At 45.1% G+C, this 23,109-nt stretch overlaps 1 protein-coding gene and 1 non-coding gene across 3 annotated transcripts; both read left to right on the top strand.

The window, feature by feature from the left end:
* The first annotated feature begins 11,684 nt into the window (after positions 1-11,684).
* CWF19L1 (CWF19 like cell cycle control factor 1) lies at positions 11,685-23,058 on the top strand. 2 transcript variants are annotated; one of them, XM_042818861.1, is made up of 14 exons: positions 11,685-11,718; positions 11,808-11,892; positions 12,276-12,354; positions 12,807-12,908; positions 13,633-13,847; positions 16,616-16,734; positions 17,456-17,540; positions 18,040-18,180; positions 18,261-18,372; positions 19,404-19,483; positions 20,382-20,591; positions 21,355-21,471; positions 22,646-22,743; positions 22,899-23,058. In XM_042818861.1, the coding sequence occupies exons 1-14, from the start codon at positions 11,696-11,698 to the stop codon at positions 23,041-23,043; spliced, it is 1,611 nt and encodes a 536-aa protein (XP_042674795.1). In that variant the 5' UTR covers positions 11,685-11,695; the 3' UTR covers positions 23,044-23,058. The 2 variants fall into 2 exon arrangements, with proteins under 2 accessions (XP_042674795.1, XP_042674796.1); XM_042818862.1 differs by lacking the exon at positions 11,808-11,892 and having other exon boundaries at positions 11,699-11,758.
* Positions 21,044-21,186, top strand: LOC122160440. The gene has a single exon (XR_006168823.1). It is a non-coding gene; the product is annotated as a small nucleolar RNA SNORA12 (small nucleolar RNA).
* Positions 23,059-23,109: the final 51 nt, after the last annotated feature.

Raw genomic sequence — 23,109 nt, 5'->3', positions numbered from 1 at the left:
ATGAATTGGCTGAGAATCTTACTGTGATACACATTCTCCTACCTTTCTATCCCTTCTTTCTTTCCTGTTGCTTTTTTCCCTCCTTTAACAAGGAAAAATTTCACTGTAATGTCAGGCTAGCTCTGTCATGATGCAATGTCAATTTCATTCCTCATCTTCTCCAGGATGAAAAGCTTCAACTCACTTTCTCTCCTCACAGCAGCCCTCTCACAATCTTGATGCTGTTCACTGGGCTCTCTCCTGTTTGTCTACAACTATCGTCTCTCTTCTGGGGAGCCCCAAACTGGAATCACGCCTTCAAGAGTGGCCTCACCACTGCTGAGCAGGGGGAAAGAATCACTTCAAACTGCTGGCAACAACTTCTCTTAATGCAGCCCAGGTATTTGCCAGGGATAATGGGGCAAAAAAAAATTGTTGAGTACTTCAATTGGAAATGATGGCAACAGATCTTTCCTGCTGAGTGGCCCAGCCTGGCCCCAGGCATGCACCTATCCCTCAGCAACAACCAAACACTGGTGTGCAATTGACACTGTCTGAGCTGAAACCAGGGCATGGGGAGGTCACAGTGCAGTGCTAACTCAAGTTATGGGAAATAACTGTATGCATTTCAATACACTGGCTAAACACCATCCTGTGAACAGCAAAAAACATACAGCCTTGCTTTATGTTCTGATACAGGAATTTGAGAAATGGTTTCCAGATTGCTGAAAAAGTTGTCCGTTTTTTGAAACATTTGATACATCATTTTCAGTCAACACAATTACATTATCTGCAAATTTTCAAATGGAATGTTTACAGTTGCAATCAAATATTCAAATCAACAGTTTGATCACGTCTCTACACCAGTATCTATTGGTAAGACCAATCATTCTCACAGCCTCAAGCCCATGGAGCTAGAAGATAAAGACAGGGAGCAGAATCAACCTTTCATAATCCAAGGGGAAGTGGCTAGCGATCAACTACATGCCACTTGAACACACATAAATTTATGGGGTCAAGTGAGATCCATTCAAGGCAACTGAATGCGAGGGTAGAATTTCTTGCTAGCCACTTCCCCCTTTTCACAACTCTCCTGGTGAACTAGGAGGGCTTAGTTTATTGCAGCATAGCTAATGGGATGCTATCTACCAATAAGGTAAGGAGAAGGACCCGGGGAATTACAGGCTACTCAGTCTGACCTTGGTACAAGGGAAGTTCATGGAGCAGATCATCCTGAGTGTCATCACATAGCATGTCAAGATCACACCCAGTCAGCATGCCTGTCTGTGCATGGCAGCTCCTGCTTCATTAACCTGGGCTCCTTCTAGGATAATAAGGCCAGCACGGTGGAAGAGGAAAAAGCTGTGGATGTTGTTTCACCTGACTTCAGCAAAGCATTTGATACTGGTACAGGGGGGAGACTTGCTTGCTAGATGAAAGAAGGAGAGCGGCCCATGACAGGAGAGAAGTTAAATATTCTCTAACCACCTTTGTTTCATAAATATTCTGAGTGAGATGGGAGTACAAGGGCCCGTTGCTGCCGTCCTCCTTTGACTGTTCTTTCACCAAGAGGAGAATGACAGCATTTCACGGCACTGCCAAGTGGTCGGGCAAGATGCCAATGGCTGTGACAACACGGTACAAAAAGCTGCATTTGTGCAGGAACGAGGACGAGAGGTTGTGCCGAGAGCCCTTAGCATGTCTCAATTCTTTTCCCTCAGTATCCCTGACGCCAACGTGTGGAAGGATGACTGAGAGTGAGGTGGAGCAGAAGCTCCTAACAGTGGCTCAGCACCTCCTGGTCAGTCGCAGGTGGCCTGCTAGGACCACCTTGCAATTACAAGGCACTATCTGCACCTCTCTGTCCCCTGCCAAGAGAGAGGAAGCCAGGTTCTCTGGGTGCACAGCTGGAAAAACAAGCAACTAGGGAAAGGGCCACAGGCCGATGTGGCCTGGCAAGGGAATGCTGAAGCAGACCCACTTGGTGGTGGCCCACTTCCAGGCATGACTCAGCAGCCTCCCTCCCTCCTTCATCACGGCCTCCTGGTGCTCCAGCCTTTCCCAGGCGTGAAATGAGTAAATCCAGTTTGGTAAGGCACAGCCTGTGCCCTGCCCACAGAAAACACTCTGACCTTGCCCGAATAAAGGAAACAGCTGGAAGCCTTTGCAGGTCAGGAAAGCGTGTGCGTCATCACAGCCGGGGGGAACAGCAACTCGCCATGGAGCGGCCTGACCCACTCCAGCTACAGAATCACAGAATCACAGAATCACCCGGGTTGGAAGGGACCTCAAGGATCATGTAGTTCCAACCCCCCTGCCTAGCAGGGCCACCAAACATACACATTCAGATCAGGTTGCCCAGGAGCCTGCCTGCAACGCTCTTGCTCAGGGTCAGGCTCAGCCCGTCACTGCATCTTGCACTTGCTTGTGCGTTCCCTTCTACAGTGCTCCATGCACAAAGTCCTATCAAGTGGGGGCCAAGACCTTCAGGAAGGGGAGGCTCTTTGGGGAAGCAAGAAGAGTGCTAATCACAAGTGTGGCTTGGAATTTTCAGTAGGCAGATTGTTGTGATTGTTGTCATCTATAGTTCTGGGATCTGATATTCAAGTGTAGTTTTCTACTTAGCTCTTCTACATAAAGTACCTTTATTAACTAACACACTTGAACAGCTGGTGCAGTTTCTCATGGCGACTTAAGTTGCAGTCCACCCGACCCGCAGTGGCCTGACAGCCTCAGGCCCAGCACCCGACAGAGCCGGTCCCGCGCTAAGCCTGATCCATTCGTTCGCTATTCAGCACACCAATATGATGAGTGGCAAGATGCAGTTTATTGCAAGCAACACACTCTTCTTAAAGTTCTCCCTTATATCACAGTGCTACCAATCACCCTTGCTACAGTTATCTGTGCCCAATAGACGTGTGGCATGTCTTGTATTGCCATGTCTCATCATGGTTTCTCATGAGTCAAGGGGCCCCTGCAGAGCCTGATGACTTCCACAGCCCACCTTTTATGTATTCCATTAACCACACAAGGGGCCCCCACAGATCTTATTACACCTGGTGACCTCGACAGCCCCCGCTTTACGTATTTCGTTGACTACATCTCTAACTTGCGTATTTTGTAAACTACATGTGAAGGAATCCCAAATTTTCTACTGAATGTCTCTTTTCAGCATTAAGTACTTCAGCAACTACCAGTTGATTCTTCTTTGTCAGTTGTAGCCAATCCTCCCCCTGGGTACTTTGTAAGGAAATTCTTTGCTAAGAAATCATTTAATCAAGGCAAAGAAATCTTACACAGCCTGTCAACACTGAGCTTTCCAACTCCTCTTCCACAAGGTCCGAAGCTGGAAGTCTTGCAACATCAAAGGAAAGAGAAGGAGCAAGACAACTTCAGCCCACAAGACTCTATTTCTGGTGCTGAGGTTCGAGAAACTACTGGGTGTTCTTCTGTTGGGAGCAAGGTCCCTCTAGTGGAGGAACCTTTGTAATATCCTGCTGTATGACTTCCTAGGACTTCTGTCACAGACATAGGGAATGGGCTGCTGTTGGAGATGGTGCTATGCCTATGTGTGCTTCTGGCCCCAGACTCCAGGGCTGTGGATTTCTCTCCTTTGTACAAGACAGGAATTAAACAGGGAGAGCAGAAAAAGCAACTGCACATGCCCTGATCCACAGCCCAGCATGCACTGTGTGGACAGATCAGACTCCCAAGGCCTTGCCGTTGGTAGCTGTTCCATGGTGTGCAATCCTGTCCTGACATTTCTGTTTTCAAGGGTGCATGATCCAGTGAGTTGGAATCACCCTGTCTTGCTGGTCTCAGTCTCCAGAAAAGTCTTTTGTGAAATAGGCTTGGGAACATAAGTCAGCACCACATCACCATCCTGACCCGCAGAGCACCGGAATCCTGTCTGGCCTCTACACTATTTCTCCCTACTCAGGGCAACTTATGGATTGAGATGAAACTATTTACTAAGATTGAGAAAAGGGAAAGGATAATAGTTACAACAATTTAAATATATATGTGTAAATACAAATATATGTATGTGAATGTATATATAACAAGTGATGTAGAAGCAATTGCTCATCACCCCCCAACCAATGTCCAGCTATCCTCCTGAGCAGCAGAAGAGAGTGAAATGAACTCCCGCCCCCTTCAAAACTCATTCTGCAAGATATCATTTGGTATGGAACATCTCTTTGGCAAGTTTAAGTCAGCTGTCCTCATTCTGTCCCTTTTCAGCTCCTTGGACCTTTCTTTGTGAATGGCCTTGGCTCTGTAAAACACTGCTTAGCAATAATTATAAACATTGGTGCATTATCAGCATTGTTTCTCTCCTAGAACTGAAAACATTGCATCATACCAGACACTCTGAAGAAAACAGTTCCATCCCAGCTGAAACTAAGACAGGGAACCAATGCAGTAGGAGCAGCAGTAGGAGGAGCAAATGCATGAGGAGGAGGAGTAGGTGTGAGAGATTGAACAGTAAGACAAACAGGAGTAGCTGCTGCAAGCACCTCAACTTTCTAACAAATTTGCTGAGTAGATTGCTAAGCCACTGTGCTCTGCACTCACGTAATTGAATGCCATCCTCATTACAATGTCAAAGCAATATGCCAGACTATGCCTGTCTCTAATCCAGAAAACTTGACTCCTTTTCACTTTCCCAGTGAGGCAACATGATCTCTCTGGGAGTAAGAACAGTTACTCCTCAGAAGACAAATTCTCCTGGCAGGTATCTTGCCAGTTGCTGCTTGACTGTTTTATAAGATCATGACCATCTTCTGCATACTCATTTTCTACAGGTGCTGACAAGAGAGATCCACTCTCAGGGATGCTTCAGCTATGAAGGGTCTGAAGGTCACCCTGAAAAGTGCAAGTTTGTGAGCCCAGGAAAGAGTTCAGAGCATGGACCACATCTTCACCACATCTGCCCCACAAGCAGGAAACTTAGATACCCGGTATCAGCCTCCATGGAGCTGGAGAGAAATCCTCTTGTGTGGTGGGAGGGGACACCCACACTTCAAAATGAATTTCCACACAACTTCTGTGCACTGATTCACACAATTTGCTGCCATGCAGGGGGAAGCCAACAGCGTGGAGACCTATCCAGTGAGAAAAAGTCAAGCTGTTCCTTTATGAGAAGTAAATAACTCTTCTTTTTACTCTCATTCTGCTTGGTAATTGCAAACCAGATGAGAAATAAGGTCACTGAGTCTTCACAGAATGACAAGACAGGCTACTGAGTGTTTTCATGAATGTCAGGTGGAACCAAGTATGTGACAAAGAATCACAGAACTGTAGAATTATAGGGGTTGGAAGGGACCTCTGGATATCAACTAGTCCAACTTTTCCTGCTAAAGCAAGTTCCCTGGAGTAGGTTACACAGAACAGAGTCCGGATAGGTTTTGAATATCTCCATGGGAGTGCCCAAAGCTCCTCTGGGCTGCCTGTTCCAGTGCTCTGTTACATTCAAAGTAAAATTGTTTTTCTTCAGCTTTCTACAGAACTTCCTGTGTTCCTGTTTTTGCTTCTTGCCCTTTGTTCTATCACTGGGTACCATTGAAAAAAAAAAGAGTCCAGGCCCATCCATTTGACTTCTGCCCTTTAGATATTTATAAGGATTGAAAGGGCTCCAGGCTCTCTTTATACCTTCCACTGTACTCCCTCCAGCAGTTCCCTGCTTCTTAAAGTGTGGAACACAGAACTGGACAGAGTACACCAGATGTGGCCTCACCAAGGGCACACTGCTAGCTCATGGCCAACTCACTTTCCACCAAGACACCTGGGTCCTTCTCTGCAGAGCTCCTTTCCAGAAGGCCACCCCAAAACCTGTACTGATGCAGGTGGTTATTTCTCCCCAAGTGTAGAACTCTATACTAGTCATTGTGAAACCTCATCAGGTTCCTCTCTGCCCAACTCACCAGCCTGCCCAGGTCTTGTTGAGTGGCAGCACAACCTTCTGGTGTACCAGCCACTCATCCCAGCTTTGTGCCATCACCAGACTTGCTGAGGGTGCAGTCTATCCCTCTATCCAGATCATGGATCTGAGGCAATCAGCACCGGTGTTCTGCAGTGGAGTTGGCAGATCACCAAGTGAGAGGGGCTTCCAAAAACAAACAAACAAACAAACACACAAACAAACAAACAAGGAGAAGCCATAGTGTCAACAGTTTACGGGCTGGTTCAGCCCGGTTCTGTGACCAGCAGGGCCTGTGGATCTGTGGATCCGCGCCTCCGGGAAAGGGGAAAAAGGGGACCCCAAAATACTTGAAAACAACAGCAATAATCTGAGGTGGAACAAATGATTTACTAAATATAGTATTAGCAAAAAATACAACGAGAGAGAGAAAGAGTCTGTCTGGATGGTAGATAGGCCTCACCACAATGCTGAGGTGAGACATGCAGTCCAGTTGAGTGACTGAAGAAAAGCAGATGGCGAAGTGCAGATGGCGAAGCGCAGATGGCGAAGCACAGACAGCGAAGCACAGACAGTGAAGAGCAGGCGAAGAAGAGCAGGTGAAGAAGAGGAATCAGGTGACCTTGCACGGAGTTATATCTCCTTGTCGACCACAAAGCCTCCTGGGGAAATGTAGTTCTTCTCCGTTGGACGAACATGCGGCAGAAGTCATACCTCCCCCCAGTGCATTACATGATGTTATGGTGTGGAATACTGATGACCAAAAATCATAAAACCATGACACATAGTGAGCAGAGAGCTGCCTGGAGCCCCCCAGTTCTTGATAGCAGTTGATGCATCCCTGCACATACATAGACAGCCCCCAGGAGTGTGGCAACCAGAATAGGCAAACAGGGCTTGGCACAGCAGTCAGGGCATGTCACAGCAGTTTACTTGGCTGATCATGCAAGCATGGCACACAAGAAAAAATCAAGGCTTTCTTCTCATCTTTTTCTTTCACTTTCTTCTTATCTGGGAACACTAGAGTGTAGTGCTCTATTGAAACAAAGATGGCGGTTTCTCAACAGAAACAACAGTCAAGCTGACACAAAAACCCAGACATAGGGGGCTTCAAACTTTCCAGGATGACATATGCACCTAAATGGACTTCTTGAGGAGCAAAAGAGCTGCTCAGAGCTTCAGTTATGGGGAACTCCAGAATCTGTAGTCTCTCAAGGGCATGAGAGAAAAGGTTATGTCTTGGGTGCATAGGGCAGAAGGAGCCTCCCCCTTGCTCCTCAAGTCCCTCTAAACAACAGATATGAAGCTCTAGGGATGGAAAGAGAAAACGGTCTGGTTAATGGTTCAGAACAAGAAAGGGACAGCCAGATTAGGATGGTCCAGCCATGGAAGCCAAGGCATACCCAGTTCTGAAAAAAAAAAAAAAAAAAAAAAAAAAAAGAAAATTCTTAATAATTGGGGACTCCACATTGAGGGACACTAAAGCACCCATTTGTCACTCAGATAATCTCTCTAGAGAGGCTTTCTGCTTTCCAGGGGCCTGTATTTGTGAAATCAGAAAGAGGCTTACAGGTCTAATAAAGCTAGAGGACTACTGTCCGCTCCTGCTCTTTCACACTTGGTCATTAGGAGCTAGGATATCACAATTAGGATATCACAAAATATAAAAAAAAAACCCTGTATGTCTATTAGAAAGATGTTGAAGGGATTGGGAGCCAAGGCAGTGCTCTCTTCAGTCTTTCTGGTTGGAGACTGGGATCCAGGAAGAAGGACAAGAACAGAATAGTTGAACTAATGGCTGCATTGACAGGCATACTCAGGATAGTGGGTTCCATGATCTTGGATGCATCTTTGTGTGACAGGGCTTGGTGATATGAATGTAATGCAGATGACCAGGAAGGGAAAGAACATATCAGGCAGCAAGCTGGCTGGGCTTATCACCAGAGCTTTAAACTTGATTTGATGGAGGAAGGACATGTACCATTGAGTGACAGGGAACAGTCACTTTAGGAAGTAGGGGAAGCAGATTTGGGAAGAGTTCTTCCAAGAAGGTAACACAGCCAACAGCCCAGCTGAAGTGCTTCTACACCAATGCAGACAGCATGGGAAATAAGCAGGAGGAGATGGAAACTGTGGTGCTATTAGAATATTATGACCTGACTGATATCACAAAAATGTGCTGTGGTGAACCACAAAACTGGAATACTATGATTGAGGGCCACAAAATTTTTAGAAGGAATAGACCGGGAAAGAGGGGGGGGGAAGATTCCCTCTATGTTAAGAAGTAGATATATGGGGAAGAGCTGCCTCTGAGAAACAGCCATGACCAGGTTGAGAGACTGTGAGTTAAAATTAGGGATCAGAATAATAAAGGAAATTTGGTGTTTGGGCTCTACATCTGATAAAGGGAAGCCTGTTGACAAGGGGTTTTTTTTGCTTCAGCTACAAAAGGCATTGTGTTCTCAGGATCTCATCTAGGCATCTGTTGGGAAAACAGCATGCTGAGCTGAAAACAATCCAGGAGACTCCTGAAGCCTTGGAGGATAATTTCCTGGACAGATCATCAAGGGTGTTACTAGATCTGGTGCTTATTGATACAAAGGAGATCATTAAGATCATAGGCAGCCTGGGCTGTAACGACCGTTCATGATTTTGCTCACCCAGATAATCATGATCCAGGTTCATGATCTGGGTGGGTCTGGCAAAGGACCCTGAACTTCTGGAGAGTGAACTTCAGAATCTTTAAGGAATTGCTGGATGAGATCCTCTGGTAAATTGTCCTTAAGGACATGGGTAAGGAAGAGGACTGGCAGCACTTTGAAAGCACACAAGAGCTCTCCAGCCCCCAGCATAAGAAGTCAAGCAGAGGAGACAGGAAACAAGCATGGCTGAACAAGGACCTTCTTGTAAAAGTAGGAATATCTGCCTGCTGTAAGTGAAGACCAGGTTCAAGATCATCTAAAGAACCTGACAATGCACAAGTCCATAGGACCTGATGAGATCCATCCACAGGTTCTGAGAAAACTGGCAGATGAAGTTGCTAAGCTGCTATCCACTGTATTTGACAGATCATGGCAGTCTGTAGAAGTTCCTGCAGATTGGAAAAGGGGAAACATACCCCCCATTTTCAAGAAGGGAAAAAAAGAAGATCCAGGAAACTACAGGGCAGTCAGTCTCACATCTGCACCTGGCATCTGCACCTTTAGCAGATCCTACTGAAGGCTCTACTAAGGAAGATGGAAAATAAAAATGAGGTGATTGTTGGTGAACAACAGGACTCCACCAAGGGCAAATCCTGTTTGACAAACTTAGTGGCCTTTTATTATGATGGAGCTACAGCATCAGTGAATAAAGGAAGAGCAGCTGACATCATCTACCTGGACTTGTGCAAAGCATTTAACACTGTCCCACATGATGTCTTGGTAACCAGATTAGAGAAAAAATTGATTTAACGGACAGACCACTCACTGGATAAGGAATTGGCTGGATAGTCACACTCAGAGAGTAGTGGTCAATGGCTCAATGTCCAAATGGAGACCAATGATGAGAAATATTCCTTAGGAATCAGAGATGGGACCAGCAGTATTTAACATCTTTATAGGCAACATGAACTGTGGGATCAAGAGCACCCTCAGCAAGTTCGCAGATGATACCAAGTTAAGTAGTGCAGTTGACATGCTAGAGGGAAGGGATGCCATCCAGAGAGATCTGGACAGTTTGGAGAGATAGACCCATGTCAAACTCATCAAGTTCAACAAGGCCACGTGCAAGGTCCTGCACCTGTGTCTGGGCAATACTAAGCACAAATAAAGGTTGGAAGGAGAATGGCTTGGGAGCAGCAGGAGACAAGGATTTTGGGGTTGTTTGTTGACAACATCAGTGGACAGAGTGTACTTGCAGCCCAGAAAGTCAACCATATCCTGGGTTGCATCAAGAGGAGTGTGATCAGTAGGTTGGGGGAGGTAATTCTGCCCTTCTGCTTGTATGAGACCCCACGTGGAGAACTACATCCAGTTCTCGGATTCCCAGCACAAGAAGGACATTGAGCTGTTGAAGTGGGTCCAGAGGAGGGCTACAAAGATGATCAGAGGGCTGAAGCACCTCCCCTCTGAGGACAGGCTGCAGCAGTTGGGGCTTTTCAGCCTGGAGAAGATTCCTGGGAGACTTTATGGTGGCCTTCCAGTACCTGAAGGGAGCCTACAGGAAAGCTGTTCATAAGGGCATGTAGAGACAGAATGTGGGGAAATGGCTTTAAACTAGAAAAGGGTAGATTTAGGCTAGATACTAGGAAGAAATTGTTTACTGTGAGGGTGGTGAGACATTGGAACCAGTTGCTCAGAGAGGTTGTGGATACCCCCTCCCTGGAGACATTCAAGGCTTCCCTCTGTACTCAGCCCTGGTGTGGCTGCACATCAAGTATTGTGTTCAGTTTTGGGCCCCTCACTACAGGAAGGACATTGAGGCCCTGGAGTGTGCTCAGAGAAGGGCAACAAAGCTCATGAGGGGTCTGGAGCACAGGCCATATGAGGAGTTCCCAGAGGGAACTGGGATTATTCAGTCTGGAGAAGAGAAGGCTCAGGGGTGATCTTATCACTTTTTACAGTTGTGGAGGGAGGTGGTGGTGAGGAGGGGGTCAGCCTCTTCCCCCACATAACTAGCAATAGGACTAGAGGGAATGGCCTCAAGTTGCACCAAGGGAGATTCAGGTTGGATGTCAGGAAATAATACTTCTCTGAGTGGTCAGGAGCTGGAAGAGGCTGCCCATGGAGGTGGTAGAGCCACCATCCTGAAGGTATTCAAGAAACCTTTTGCTGTTTTAACGGGGGACATGGTTTAGTGAAGAAATATTGGTTGATAGGCGAATGGTTGGACTGGATGATCTTGGAGGCCTTTTCCAACCTTGGTGATTCTATGATTCATTCTATAGATGGGGCTTTGGGCCACCTGGTCTACTGGGAGGTGTCCCTTCTTATAGTAGGGGAGTTGGAACTAGATGGGACCCACTACTGACCCCTAAGGAACACCTCTAGCTACAGGCCTGAAACTAGACTGTTGCAGATAGGATACTCTTCAGACTTACACTCAAAAGAGAACTTAGTCCCCTACAAAAGTTCCTTCACTAGGCTTGAACATTTCTTCCTTTGTCAAATTCTGCCCTCAGATGGGAAAGGGTAAATGCACGCAGTTTCTTCCTGCCCCCAGGAATGGTGTCTTTGCGATGTGTAAGACGTTTTGGCTTAAATAAATGTCCAAAGACTTTCCTTACAAAGCCGCCAAGGACATCATCAGCTCTTAATAATCAGGCAGACTCTGTTGGTATTTGCTGAGGTAGTTAATGCAGCACAGGGATGTTAACAGAAAATGTGGACTTCCTTCCTACTTCGCTTTGTGTCTTTTCATGTGTTCCAGTGAGCAATATTACATCTTCTAAAAGAGCTTGGATCTGTTTGATTTAGCACTTTATTGCTAAATCACACTCTTATCTGCACCATTCCTCAACAGATCGTTTTTCCAGACACTGACTCTGAGCCTTTGAGGTTGCCCTGCCAGCCAATTGCTCACCACACCACTGTGTCTTTGTCTAGCTTTATGTTGGACATTTTGTTCAGAAGAATACTATAAAAAAGAGCACTGAAATGTTCGCTGACATCCAAAAAATTACATCAACTGGCGCTCGCTTTGCCACACTGCGGCTCTGCGCGCCGGAATTTCTATCCGGACAGCAGCGGAACGGGCCGCGGCGGAGCGCTGTGCGAGGCGCACCCGGAAGCGAAAGCCGGGCCGAGGAGTTCCGCCATGGAGGCGCTACCGCTGCGCGTGTGAGCGGGACGGGACGGGACGGGATGGGACCGAGACTAGGTGGGCTTGTGCCGTGCTGTGGCTGTCGCTAAGGCTCTGTTTCCTTCAGGCTGGCATGCGGCGACGTGGAGGGGCGGCTGGAGAGTCTCTTCGGGCGGGTCCGAGCCATCCAGAGCAAGAGCGGCCGCTTCGATGTGAGGCTGCGGCGGGGCCGGGGAGCGGGAGCGGGACCGGGGGCCGGGTCCAGCTACCCGGAGTGCAGCGCTGGGGCTGAGGGAAGGCCGCGCTCACCCCCTCTCCTACTGGGCCCTGCCTGTGGCTGCCCGCGGGGCCGAGGGGCTTGGTGTGCCCTCAGACTTCCTTCTGCTGCTCTGAGAGCCTGGGGAGCACGAACCTGTGGGGCGGGAGTGCCGCTCCTCCTTTTGTAGTGTAACGGTACCGCCGAGCGCAGAGACTTTTCTTTACCCGGTAGTTCGGGGGAGATGCGTGATGCCTCGGAGCGAAGCGTTGCACCGCGGAAGCGCTCTGCCTTGCCTTTGGTGTTTTATGTGACTCTCTCTTGGTGTGGTGGTTGCAGATGCTTTTGTGCGTCGGGGATTTCTTCAGCTCCACTTCTGATGCCGAATGGGCAGAGTATCGTTCGGGAGCTAAGAAAGGTAAGGAAGGAGCTATCATTCCCCATAGCAAATGCATTGGCATGCTAGGGGCTGTGCTGGCTGGCAGCCCACTTACCCGTGTCCTTAAAATCTTGCCTGGCTGTGCGAGCTGTCCACACAAAGCTGTCCCATTTGCTGTGAGGGCTCAGCACAAGGGAGCCTAAGCATTCTCATATAGCTGGACTGTGGGAATTGAAACTTCAAGCACGAGTCTAGTGTCACCCTAGAGACAATGTAGGCCATGGATCATTCAGGGGCATTATTTAGAGGATGCACCTTAAAGTATCTGGTGATGAGAAAAGCATTTTGCTCAAACAACAGGGGGGCCTTTTTCTGAAGGAAATTTCCTTGTTTGTGGTTATGGCTCCTTCACACGCTGAGAAGGAGGGGTGTTGGGATGGCTGTGATGTACTTCATGTTCTTTATTCCAGACTGATCATTTTCTTTTTCAGCTCCAATTCCAACCTTCATGCTTGGCGCTAATAACCAAGAGACTATGCACTGTTTTCCACATGTCACTGGTTGTGAATTAGCTGAGAACATCACTTACTTAGGTAATGTACTTGTGTGATGATGCTTTCAAGAACGTTTTGTGATCTTTGTGCTTTAACTCACCCCTCCTTTTTTTTTTTCTTGAAGTTTTAAGGTGGCATTTCTTAATCTTGCAACAAGACTGGAGTTGAACTTTTTGTTCAACTTTTTTGTTGTTGTTTTCTAACACATTGAATTTTGATACCCAAAAGAAAAAGATGTTGAAAGAGTCTTTTGACTGAGAATGTATTCCCATCCTTTGCATTTCTCTGTACAGTGGAGGTTCCCTATATGAAGCGTATTAGTGCTGTGCTGCATGGTTGTACTAGAGTAGCAAAGATAAAAAGTATGATCATCAAACGTAATGAAATGATAGCAAAACTAAAAGGAAAGGTTAATTTCTTTTTAGAATCTTGCCTAACAAAAATAGTTACAAATGAACTTGCAATTGGCTTTTTTATTTTCAGTCTTCATACCAAGCTTTTGTTATCAATTGATTGTAGGGGAGCAAGATAGCAGTGAGGAGAGAAAACTGGGGGTTGTATAAACAGCTCTACCATTAAGTAGATTTTGAGCCGTGGCACTAAAATATCTTCCTAGAATTTATGAACACAGAAAATGAGCTGCCTGTAAGAAAGATTTCAGTCAAAGTAAGGCAAGACTGCTAAATCTGGCTCTCTGCTTATGATACAAATGAGCTTACTTGCAGCTTTTAAATCTCAGGTGTGTGCTTGTGCATTCATGCAGGCCGTCGAGGTCTTTTCAGTGGTACTTCAGGACTGCAGATCGCATACCTGAGTGGCACCGAGTCTCAGGAGGAGCCAACTCCTGCCTACAGCTTTAGTTCAAAGGATGTAACAGAATTAAAATCATCATTGTTATCGACCCCAAACTTCAAGGGTGTGGATATATTGCTGACTTCCCCTTGGCCCAGAGATGTTGAGAGTTTTGCCAACAGCCCAGTAAGTCTTCTGTTTTCTGGTGGAATTAATTTCCAGGTGTATCTAACAAACAATGTCATCTCTGCTTGTTTTGCCTGTTTGCAGAAGGACCCTTCATGATTGTTTTGTTTGTTTGTTTTTAATTTACTAATGTAAGGGCTTTGTAGGATAATTTCCTGAAAGAGCTTTCTTTCCATGGACACTATTATATAGCTATTTCTATAGAAAAGCTAATGTTCAATAACTAAAGATTTTAGCACGCTGTGCTCAGACCATGAGGCTGTACATCCTGGAGATACTGTTCATTTGGAACTGTTTTTTCTCAGCAAAGTCTGTGTCCTACAGATTTGGTCCCACTGGGATGTCATCTAGTCCAACCCCCCTGCAATAAAGAGGGACGTCTTCAGATAGATCAGGGTGTTCAGCTCCCTGTCCAGCCTGCCCCAGGGACAAGGCACCCACTGCATCTCTGAGCAACCTGTTTCAGTACTTCACCATTCTTATTGTAAAAAACATTTTCCTTATATCCAGTCTAAATCACCCTTCCTTCAGCTTGAAATAATTTCTCCTTGTCTTATCACAACAATCCCTGCTTAAGAGTCTGTCCCCTTCTTTCTTACAGCCCCACTTTAGATACTGAAAGCCACTATCAGTCTTTCCAGAGCTGTTTCTTCTCCAGGCTGAACAGCCTGAGCTCTCTCAGCCTTTTCTCACAGGAGAGGTGTTCCATCCCTTGGACCATTTTTCTTGCTCTCCTCTGGATGCATTCCAACAGGTCCATGTCTGTCCTGCATTGAGGAGAAATTCTGTCCTTCAGCTGTTGTGAATGGTTTGGTTCTTTTGTCTGGATTTTGAGGATATGTTTACATTGTATCTAATTCACAGTTTTAACTGTTACTCAGCAGGAGGAACTTGCCTGTGAACTCACGTGATCTGAGACTTCCCTGGAGGAGAATGCTATGTGTGACAGATACTTTGCTTCCTCATTGTCTTTTCACTTCTGAAAAAAACACAGGATCCTATCTCTGAAAGTATTAGAAAATGTGTCTTCCTTCTCCCTCCATAAAATAACCCCGCTACCACCAACAAAACAAAACAAAACAAAACAAAAAAACAACTCCACTAGGCTATGTGGTTGGAGAAAAAAAAATGTAGGGACGTTTTCGGTTAGAGACAAATTGTGTCCAGACCTTCGCACTGGGATGCTCTGTAGTAATTCAGCATATTGTTCCACTCTTGGTTTCATTCGATTTGAATTTCTGCAATTGTGCTGTTTGGATTAATAGATAAATATATTAGTAAACATAATACTCAAATAGACATCTTGCTGAAATGCGTGCTTCAGGATCTGAAGATTTCAGTAACAAGTCTTTAAGATTTGTGTGCTAAGACATTGAAATCCCATAGCTCCAGTAACAGCAAATTTGATGAATGAACAGTAAGTTCTGCTTTTTGCCACCTGAAGTTTCTTGTGCAGTAAAAGTGGTGTGAGAAGTTAAATTGCATGAATGAGAATCAACTCCCTGGGGAAGTTCTTTTCCTGAGATGGTTCTTAGCTCTGACCATTTTCAGTGTGACTGAAACCAGCAAGACCTCAGTGAAGGTACTGCTGTTATCCTCTGCCACACCTGCTGCAAGGGCAGCAGAAAGAAGTACAGAGAGGAAAGCTGCTTTCCTGGGAGTGGGTGGATGCCTGTACAACTGCACTTCTTGTTGAGCTCCTTGAGGTTAAGCCCATTTCTCCAGACTTTCTGGGTCCCTCTGGGTGGCTGCACAGCCCTCTGGTGAGTCAGTCACTCACCCCAGTTTTTTATATCATCTGCGAATTTATTGAAGATGCACCCTACTCCATCATCCAGATCATTAAGGAAGATGTTAAAAAGAACTGGACCCAGTACTGACTCCTGGGATGCTCCCCTCATTACTGGCCTCAAATGAAAATTTGCACCATTGACTTCTGCCCTATGGGTCCTGCTGTTCAGGTAGTTTTCAACCCAGCTCACTGCACATCCAGCCCATACTTCAGCAGCTTCCCAATGAGGATCTGTTGGGGGACACCGTCAAAGGCAATACCCACAGCTCCCCACTTATTCATCAGGCTGATTGTTTCATTATAGAAGCTCCTCAGACTGATCAGGCCTGACTTCCTCTTGATGAAGCCTGATGATTTTCTGAAAATATTTTTTCCAAAAGAATCTTTACCGAAAATAGTACTTTGTAGGTAACAGACAATTTCTGAACTTCTGTTTTCCCCTGATGTTTTCTTTCCTTACAGTGCTTCTCAGTCTAAGGCTAATGAAGAACAGACAGCCCAAAAGTAGTTCTAAGCCTGCTCTTTGGTTGTGTTTTGTTTTTGATTTCTCAGGGACAGGAGAAAACATTTTGTTTCTGTGGGAAATCTTAGCATTTTCCTATTCACTTGACTCACACACTAAAGCTTCTGGCACTCTGGGAGTGTGGTTAAAATGTGCCTTAATGATTTTGACCTATATTGCTGTTTGCCAAAACTCATTCTGTGCCGCAATTGCCTCACAAGATCAATAAAGGGAAAATAGGACAAATTTGTAAAGTGAAATGACTGGATGTAAACCTTGTGTATGGAAAATGATGTAAATAAGTAGACTTGGGTTGGAGATAAGAAATCAAACCATGTTCACTTCCATGCTTCAAGGAATGGCAACAGCCATGGTCATAACTTCTACATTTCCAGCAAGCAGTTCAGTATAAGCAATTTATTTTCATTGCTGTCTGACAGAGTTTTTAAAATAAAACTTGTTTTGTATTTGTAGGGAGAAATAGATACCAAAAAATGTGGTTCCACTTTAATATCTGATCTAGCTGCAAGTCTCAAGCCAAGGTATCACTTTGCTGCACTGGAGAAGGCCTATTATGAAAGGCTTCCTTACAGGTTTGTAAGACATTGTGAAATCTCATTTATTTTGAAATAAGAGTTCAATTTTTAAAGAACACAGTGTTTTAAAGAATTTCAGTGTGATTTTATGAAGTCATCTGGTTCCTTTAAATCTTTGTTTTTCCAGTAATGAGTCGAGATTGTTTCTCAGATGTCTCTTCTGATAACAGTTCTTCCTGCCTCAGAAACTGTGCAGTCCCTGCCAACACTTACCTGAGAATGTCAAAGTGAATCTGACACCAAATCACTTTGAGTTCCATTTCGGTACTGTTCAGCCTAGTTCTGGGGGTACCTCTGAAGGTGTATTGTGGAAAAGCTCTCATACAGTGAAGAATTTGGTGTCTTCAGATATAACTTTGTATATAAAATGTGACTGATAAAATAATGTAGGTGTCAGAATAACATTCAGAGAAAATTAAGGCTGTCTTGTGAATGTGGCAAGGATTGTTACCTTTATCATAGTAAATACATTTTAAAATGGAAGTTGTTTTTCAGTCTAGTAAAATGTCCTCTCAGCTGTGTGTTCGGTGTCCTGTGAGATCTTATTTTTGTCTGTGTGGTTGTTAGATCTCACAAGTCTTTTTATTCTCAGGCCTTCTTGTTCTGGGTGAAAGCCTACATGTAAGTGATGTGGGTGTCTGAGTTCCTTTATGGAGGGCATGTTTTCCCACTATTCTTTGAGTATATGCCAATACAGTCAAGTTTTGCTTCCATACAGAAATCACACAGTGCTGCAGGAGACCCCACAACATGTGACCAGATTTATTGCTCTTGCTGAAGTTGGCAATAAAAGCAAGAAAAAGGTATTTATACTCCTGAATCTTCTCAAGTACAAATAATGTGGCAGTAAGCCCTAATTTAGCTAGTCATAGGACAGTGTGAATCATGCCAAAGTGGAGGTGTCTGTTGAGTAACGTGGCATTTGCCCATCATGTCAGAGGGGTACAGAATGCCAGATGTGTTCTTAAGCACTTCCGTTTCTCTCTACTTGGTCTAATGGTATTTAGCTGGAAGAAAGCAAAGGAAAATGGCCAGAAAGCTGCCATTCTTCCCTCTTCCTCAGCTGCTTTGGATAATTTTCTCTTCCCATGGCTTCCTTTAGGAAGGAAACAATTTACATGAGAACCTTTACAAATCACTTAAAGTAACTTTTGGGGTGACATAAGTTGCTTACTTTTTTAACCCTTATGAAAAGTTACAGAGTATTGATACAAAAGGATGTTGGTAGTTTACAGCTGATTTCTTCAGAGTTGCAATCATTGCAAAAGCTTTTTGTATTTGAGCCATCTGTTTTTCTTCCAGTATCTATATGCATTCAGCATTGTTCCCATGAGCTTGATGGACCCTGCAGAGCTAGTAAAACAGCCCCAGGATGTCACTGAAAATCCATACCGGAAGTTGCAGAAGGGGGCACAGAAGACCAAAGTACTTGGGTGTGCAGAGGTACTGCTGCAGTGTGCCGCATGCTCTGTGACTCTCTGGGATGCAGGTACAACAGGTTTTGGTTTTCATTTTCTAACCAGGAAGAAACAGCATGTCAGTTTTTCTTTGATTTGAACAAGCATCATGGGAAGAAACGTCCCTCGGATGGGAAGGATAGAGGGAGCTCCCAAACCAAGCAAGCCAAAAAACCTCGTAAGTATGTGAATGCTTTTTTTCCCAAGAACTTTACTGGAGGTATTGGTCCATTTCACTCATTTTATCTCAGGCTGTTAAGCTGTTTAGATCATCTTGAAAATGTGCTAGATGGTGTGGGAGTACAGCAGTACAGAGGAATGAACAGCCACTTGTTTCCTAGAAACCTGACAGTAAGTAGTTAAATAAAAGACAAAAGTATAGTTTAAAAACTAGGTCTGAAGGGGTTGAACTGATGCTGTTTACCTTGTTAAGCTGACTGGCCTCTAAACTTAACAACAGGCAGTTCTACAGACTAGCTTGTTCTGTAGGGCATAGTGTACCCTTGTGTACTTGGTATGATTTCCTTTTCTTGATAAGAAATTCCAGAAGACTTTAGGAGCCTCCTTACACTGTTTTGCACTGATACAAACTCCAAGCTTGCACCTTTGGTTTCCTATGGTTCTTGGCAGAGCCTTATCTCATACTGCATTTGTAAAGCTGCTTGTCTGTTCCTGTACAAAGCCTGCAGCTGTGAATGTGGTGTTTGACCCTAATAAAAGGCCTGGCTTATTGATGTCATCAGTTTATATTAAGGGTCAGATAAGGTATTGCAATCTGGGTCTGGAATCACGTTTTCAGTGTGAGAAATAGGCCAGAATTAGCATGTGTGTTTGACAGCATCTGTCCTTGTCTGTACCTTTGTGGTAGTTTCATCTCATTTTGATTTATTTTTTTTAATTCACTGGTGCATTTTCTACTAGTGAGCTGTAAGCACTATGTTCCTGGAAATAATGTTCTTCCAGTAAATAGGAGCACTCATTGATGATGTCAGTCAGCAAGTTGGTGACTTCCACCTGTTCCTCTTACTAGAACTTCCCCCAGGGCATCAGTTCTCCAGCCAGATCCTGCTTCCCAGAGCCATGCCCTTCAGCACTGCATCAGCTGGGAAGCGGAGCTGGAAAACGCAGCTCTTCCAGGTCTCGTTCCATTCATCATTCCAACCAACAAGCTTTATGCTAACACTTGTTTCTCTTTCCTATCCCATAAAGCACTGCCCACAGGGCCCTGTTGGTTCTGTCTTGCTAGCCCAGAAGTGGAGAAGCACTTGGTTGTTAGCATTGGCACACACGTAAGTAACAATAGTACATTCTTTCCTACATGCCAGCAAAATCATGGTAAGATATAGCAATATTTATTTTAAAAAGGGAGAAGAAAAAAAAAAAAAAAAGCAAACAACCTTTATTTGGAGCTGACTCAGTTTTCTTTGCATTCAACCCTACAGAGGACATAAGTAGATAGTCACAAGTCTTTTGAAAAATAAAACGTCCCTCTTTTCCTTGAGGAGATGAATTACAGAGCCGGAAGACTTTTTGGTGTGGCTGCCTTCAAGATTTGATTGTGTTACAATCTGTCAGAACTGAGTGTAAACTGGAATCTGTGCTGGCAATAGGATGCGTTGGCTGGAGTTACACCAAAAGCAGCTGGGATTACTGGTTCTGATTTTTTCACATGCAGATTAAACAGAAGATAAGACAGCTTTTACATCAAGATCTCAAAGTACTTTTTGGAGGTTAATTAAATCATTGACACCTTTGATTTGCCTCCAGTCCTTGCTCCTATATGGCGCAATCTACTTGAAGATGCTACAGTGGCAACATTATCTGGTTTTGGTTGGAAAGTAGATACACATTTTCAAAGGGATTTTCTTGTCAGTAAGAAATTCTGGCAGCAATGGTAAAGTTCACTCAGGTGTCTTCCTGAAGGCCAGGCATTCTCTGGCACTTGAAAAAAAAAGTTGTTAATAGTTGTTTTTAACCATTTTCACTTTCTTTCCCTTTCTTGTTCCTCTAGTAATTAATAAATTGCTAATTAATAGTTCCTAATAAGCGACACAGAGTAGAAAACTGTACTGTTCCTGAGGCAGAATTGCTAGGCTAGGGGATACTCAAGAGTGCAGCCAGAGAGCTCAAGTTTCCACAGTGTGTTAAGTGTTGCTGATAGTAACTATGTGTATTGTTTCACTCCAGTGCTACCTTGCCCTGGCCAAGGGTGGCTTATTACCTGATCATGTCTTGATTTTGCCTATTGGGCACTATCAGTCAGTGGTTGACTTGTCTTCAGAGGTGATGGAAGAAGTGACCAAGTATAAATCTGCCCTGAAGGAGTTTTTCAGAAGCAAGGGGAAGAGATATGTCTTATTTGAAAGGAACTATAAGAGTCAGCATCTGCAGTTACAGGTATGGTTTCAGTGTATATTAAGAGGACACAGCTGCACACTTCTCCATGACTGAACTGAAAGGGAAAGCTCACTTTCAGTTTTTCCAGAGTATGGCAGTATTCTGCCCACAAACAGGCAGAACAAAACCATAACCCAGGTTGTGTGATGGTTCTGCCACAAGCCTTAAATTCTTCATATTATAGCAGCACAGCATAGATTGTGTTGAATGGGCAAGGAAGACTTCTCCCTGCATAGATGTGATTTAAAAACTCCTCAGGGATTCCAGACAAGGTTTTATAACTGGTTTCTTACTCTGATCTGCTCCCATGGGCATACAAGCTGCAGTGCTCACCATGCAACTGTAGTAGGCTGAAAATGTAAGAGTATGTGCAGAATTCTGATCATTGTCTATCAGTATCAACCCTTTGGTTTGATTTTTTTTTTTCCTTGTGCATCAGTCAGTTAGTGGTTTATTGTGGTGGTTTCTTTGTTTGGCAGATCTGTAATTGTATCAGAGCGGCCTGAAACTACCACAGAGATCAAAAAGGAGGTAGACTGTGCTGAGAACTTTGTCAGACTCTTAGTTCTCAGCTTTTTATTCAACTCCTATAGAAGATTTCTCATAAGTTTAAATCTGTACAGGTGGGTGCTCACCCACCCTGTTTGATGATATTGCACAGAACTGAGGAGCATGCCAGCTCCAGTGATGGAATGATTGCTTTCTGCGAGTCAGTGGTTTCCCTCATCTTTACTTCTTTGGAAACATTTGTCTCTCTCTCCAGGTGATTCCTGTCCCACTGGACTATACTTCTGAAGACATTAAGGAGTGCTTTATTAAACAGGCACAGGAGCAACAGATGGAACTGTTAGAAATCCCAGAGCACTCAGATATCACGCAGGTACGAGATACTTTCACCTGTCTTCACCTCTGCCCTGTCAGGCCTGCTGTTTCCCTCTGAGGTCAATGAGGTCACTTTGTGGGGTAAGGTTAAGCTGTTTGGAAGCAGACTTAATTTGGAGCCCACATACCAGTTGTGTTCATTATGACAATGTCATAAGCTGTGTTGCTTATCTGAATATCAAGTCCTTTGCCTGCAGCATTTGTTGACTGCCCTCAGAGGGCCTTAAGTATATATCTTCTTTGCATTTGATGGAGGTCTGTGCCACTAGGTTTGTTCAGCACTTCTGTCACAATGCAGATTGCTGAGATGACCCCTGGATTCCTCTGCCTGGCTTTTCCTAGTGGTAAAACTCAAAATATAGCTATATGTTATTAATATAAGGTTTGTGCCTCATCTTTGTGCCTGACTCGAATGGCAGGGATATAAGAAATAACCCTGGTCACATCACTCTAGCCATGTGTAAGGCCTGCTAAACTCACTCCTACCAAACACCAACTCCCTTCCAGCATCACTGCGCATCAGATAGTTTTAATGTCCCCTAGGTAAGAGTTCTGTAACCTGAGAAGTGCACTTGTATTCTCTTCACATTATTTTATTCTTTTTCCTTTAAAATACCATATTAGCTCCGGCAGTTCTGATCCAGACTCTGTTATTTACTGTCCCTGTAATGCAATCTGCAGAGTTAAACCAGAAGAAATATTAAAGCAGAAGAAATGTTAAAGCAGTATACTGTCTGCTACCTTGCATTGCAAAGGCGCACACCATTCCAGCAGAAAGCAATCCATCACTTTCTCATTCTTTGGGGATTACAAGATCTACCACTGATGCTGTGATGATAGTTTGATGATAGATAGATAGATGATAGATAGATGCTGCAGCCTGGACTGGCTTGTTTTGCTGTTTCCCATCTAAAGAACTGCAGCCAGAATCTCTCTCCTTCTGAATGGCGTCCAGATGGGTAGGAGAGAAACTCTTTCAGTGTTTCATTAGTGAAAAAGTCTGATGTGAATGCAGCTAGCATTGCACAGACACAGAGTAAAGCCCTCTTCTGTGGCTTCCTGACGTAGGCAGGATGTGTGTGCATGTGTCACACATGCCTTGGGAAAACATCTAGGAGAAACCTGGCTGCCTTTGGCACCAACGGGCCTCAGCATCCCTCCTTCCTACACAGGTGGTGCAGCAAGGCACGCCGTACTTCTATGTGGAGCTGGACACAGGCGAGAAACTCTTTCATCGCATTCAGGGCAGCTTCCCGCTGCAGTTTGGCAGGTGGGTGCATCGCTTTCTGTACCCTTCCATTTCCCGTCTGCCTCTCTTCTTCCCCGCTCTTTTCCTTCCCCCTTTTTGTCCCCTCCCCCCTCCCTTCTCCCTGTTGTTCTCAGCCCAGGGCGCTGTGCCGAGCGCTGATGTCGTCTGTCCTGCAGGGCGGTGCTGGCCAGCGGTGCTCTGCTGGCGCTCCCTCAGCGCTCCGACTGGCGCAGCTGCACGGCGGCCCAGCCCGAGGAGGCGGCGCAGGCCAGCGCCTTCCGTCGCGACTTCCAGCCCTTCGACTTCGCCTTGCGGGACTGACGTCGGAGCGGCGGGCGGGCGGGCGGCACGATGACGCGGCAATAAAGGTGGAGCTAAGGGCCCGGA

This window comes from Centrocercus urophasianus, unplaced genomic scaffold (assembly GCF_019232065.1).
Source record: "Centrocercus urophasianus isolate 14NV4802_14NV808 unplaced genomic scaffold, USGS_Curo_1.0 seq_17, whole genome shotgun sequence".
NCBI classification, from domain to species: domain Eukaryota; kingdom Metazoa; phylum Chordata; class Aves; order Galliformes; family Phasianidae; genus Centrocercus; species Centrocercus urophasianus.
This window is presented reverse-complemented; position numbering and strand designations above follow the sequence as displayed.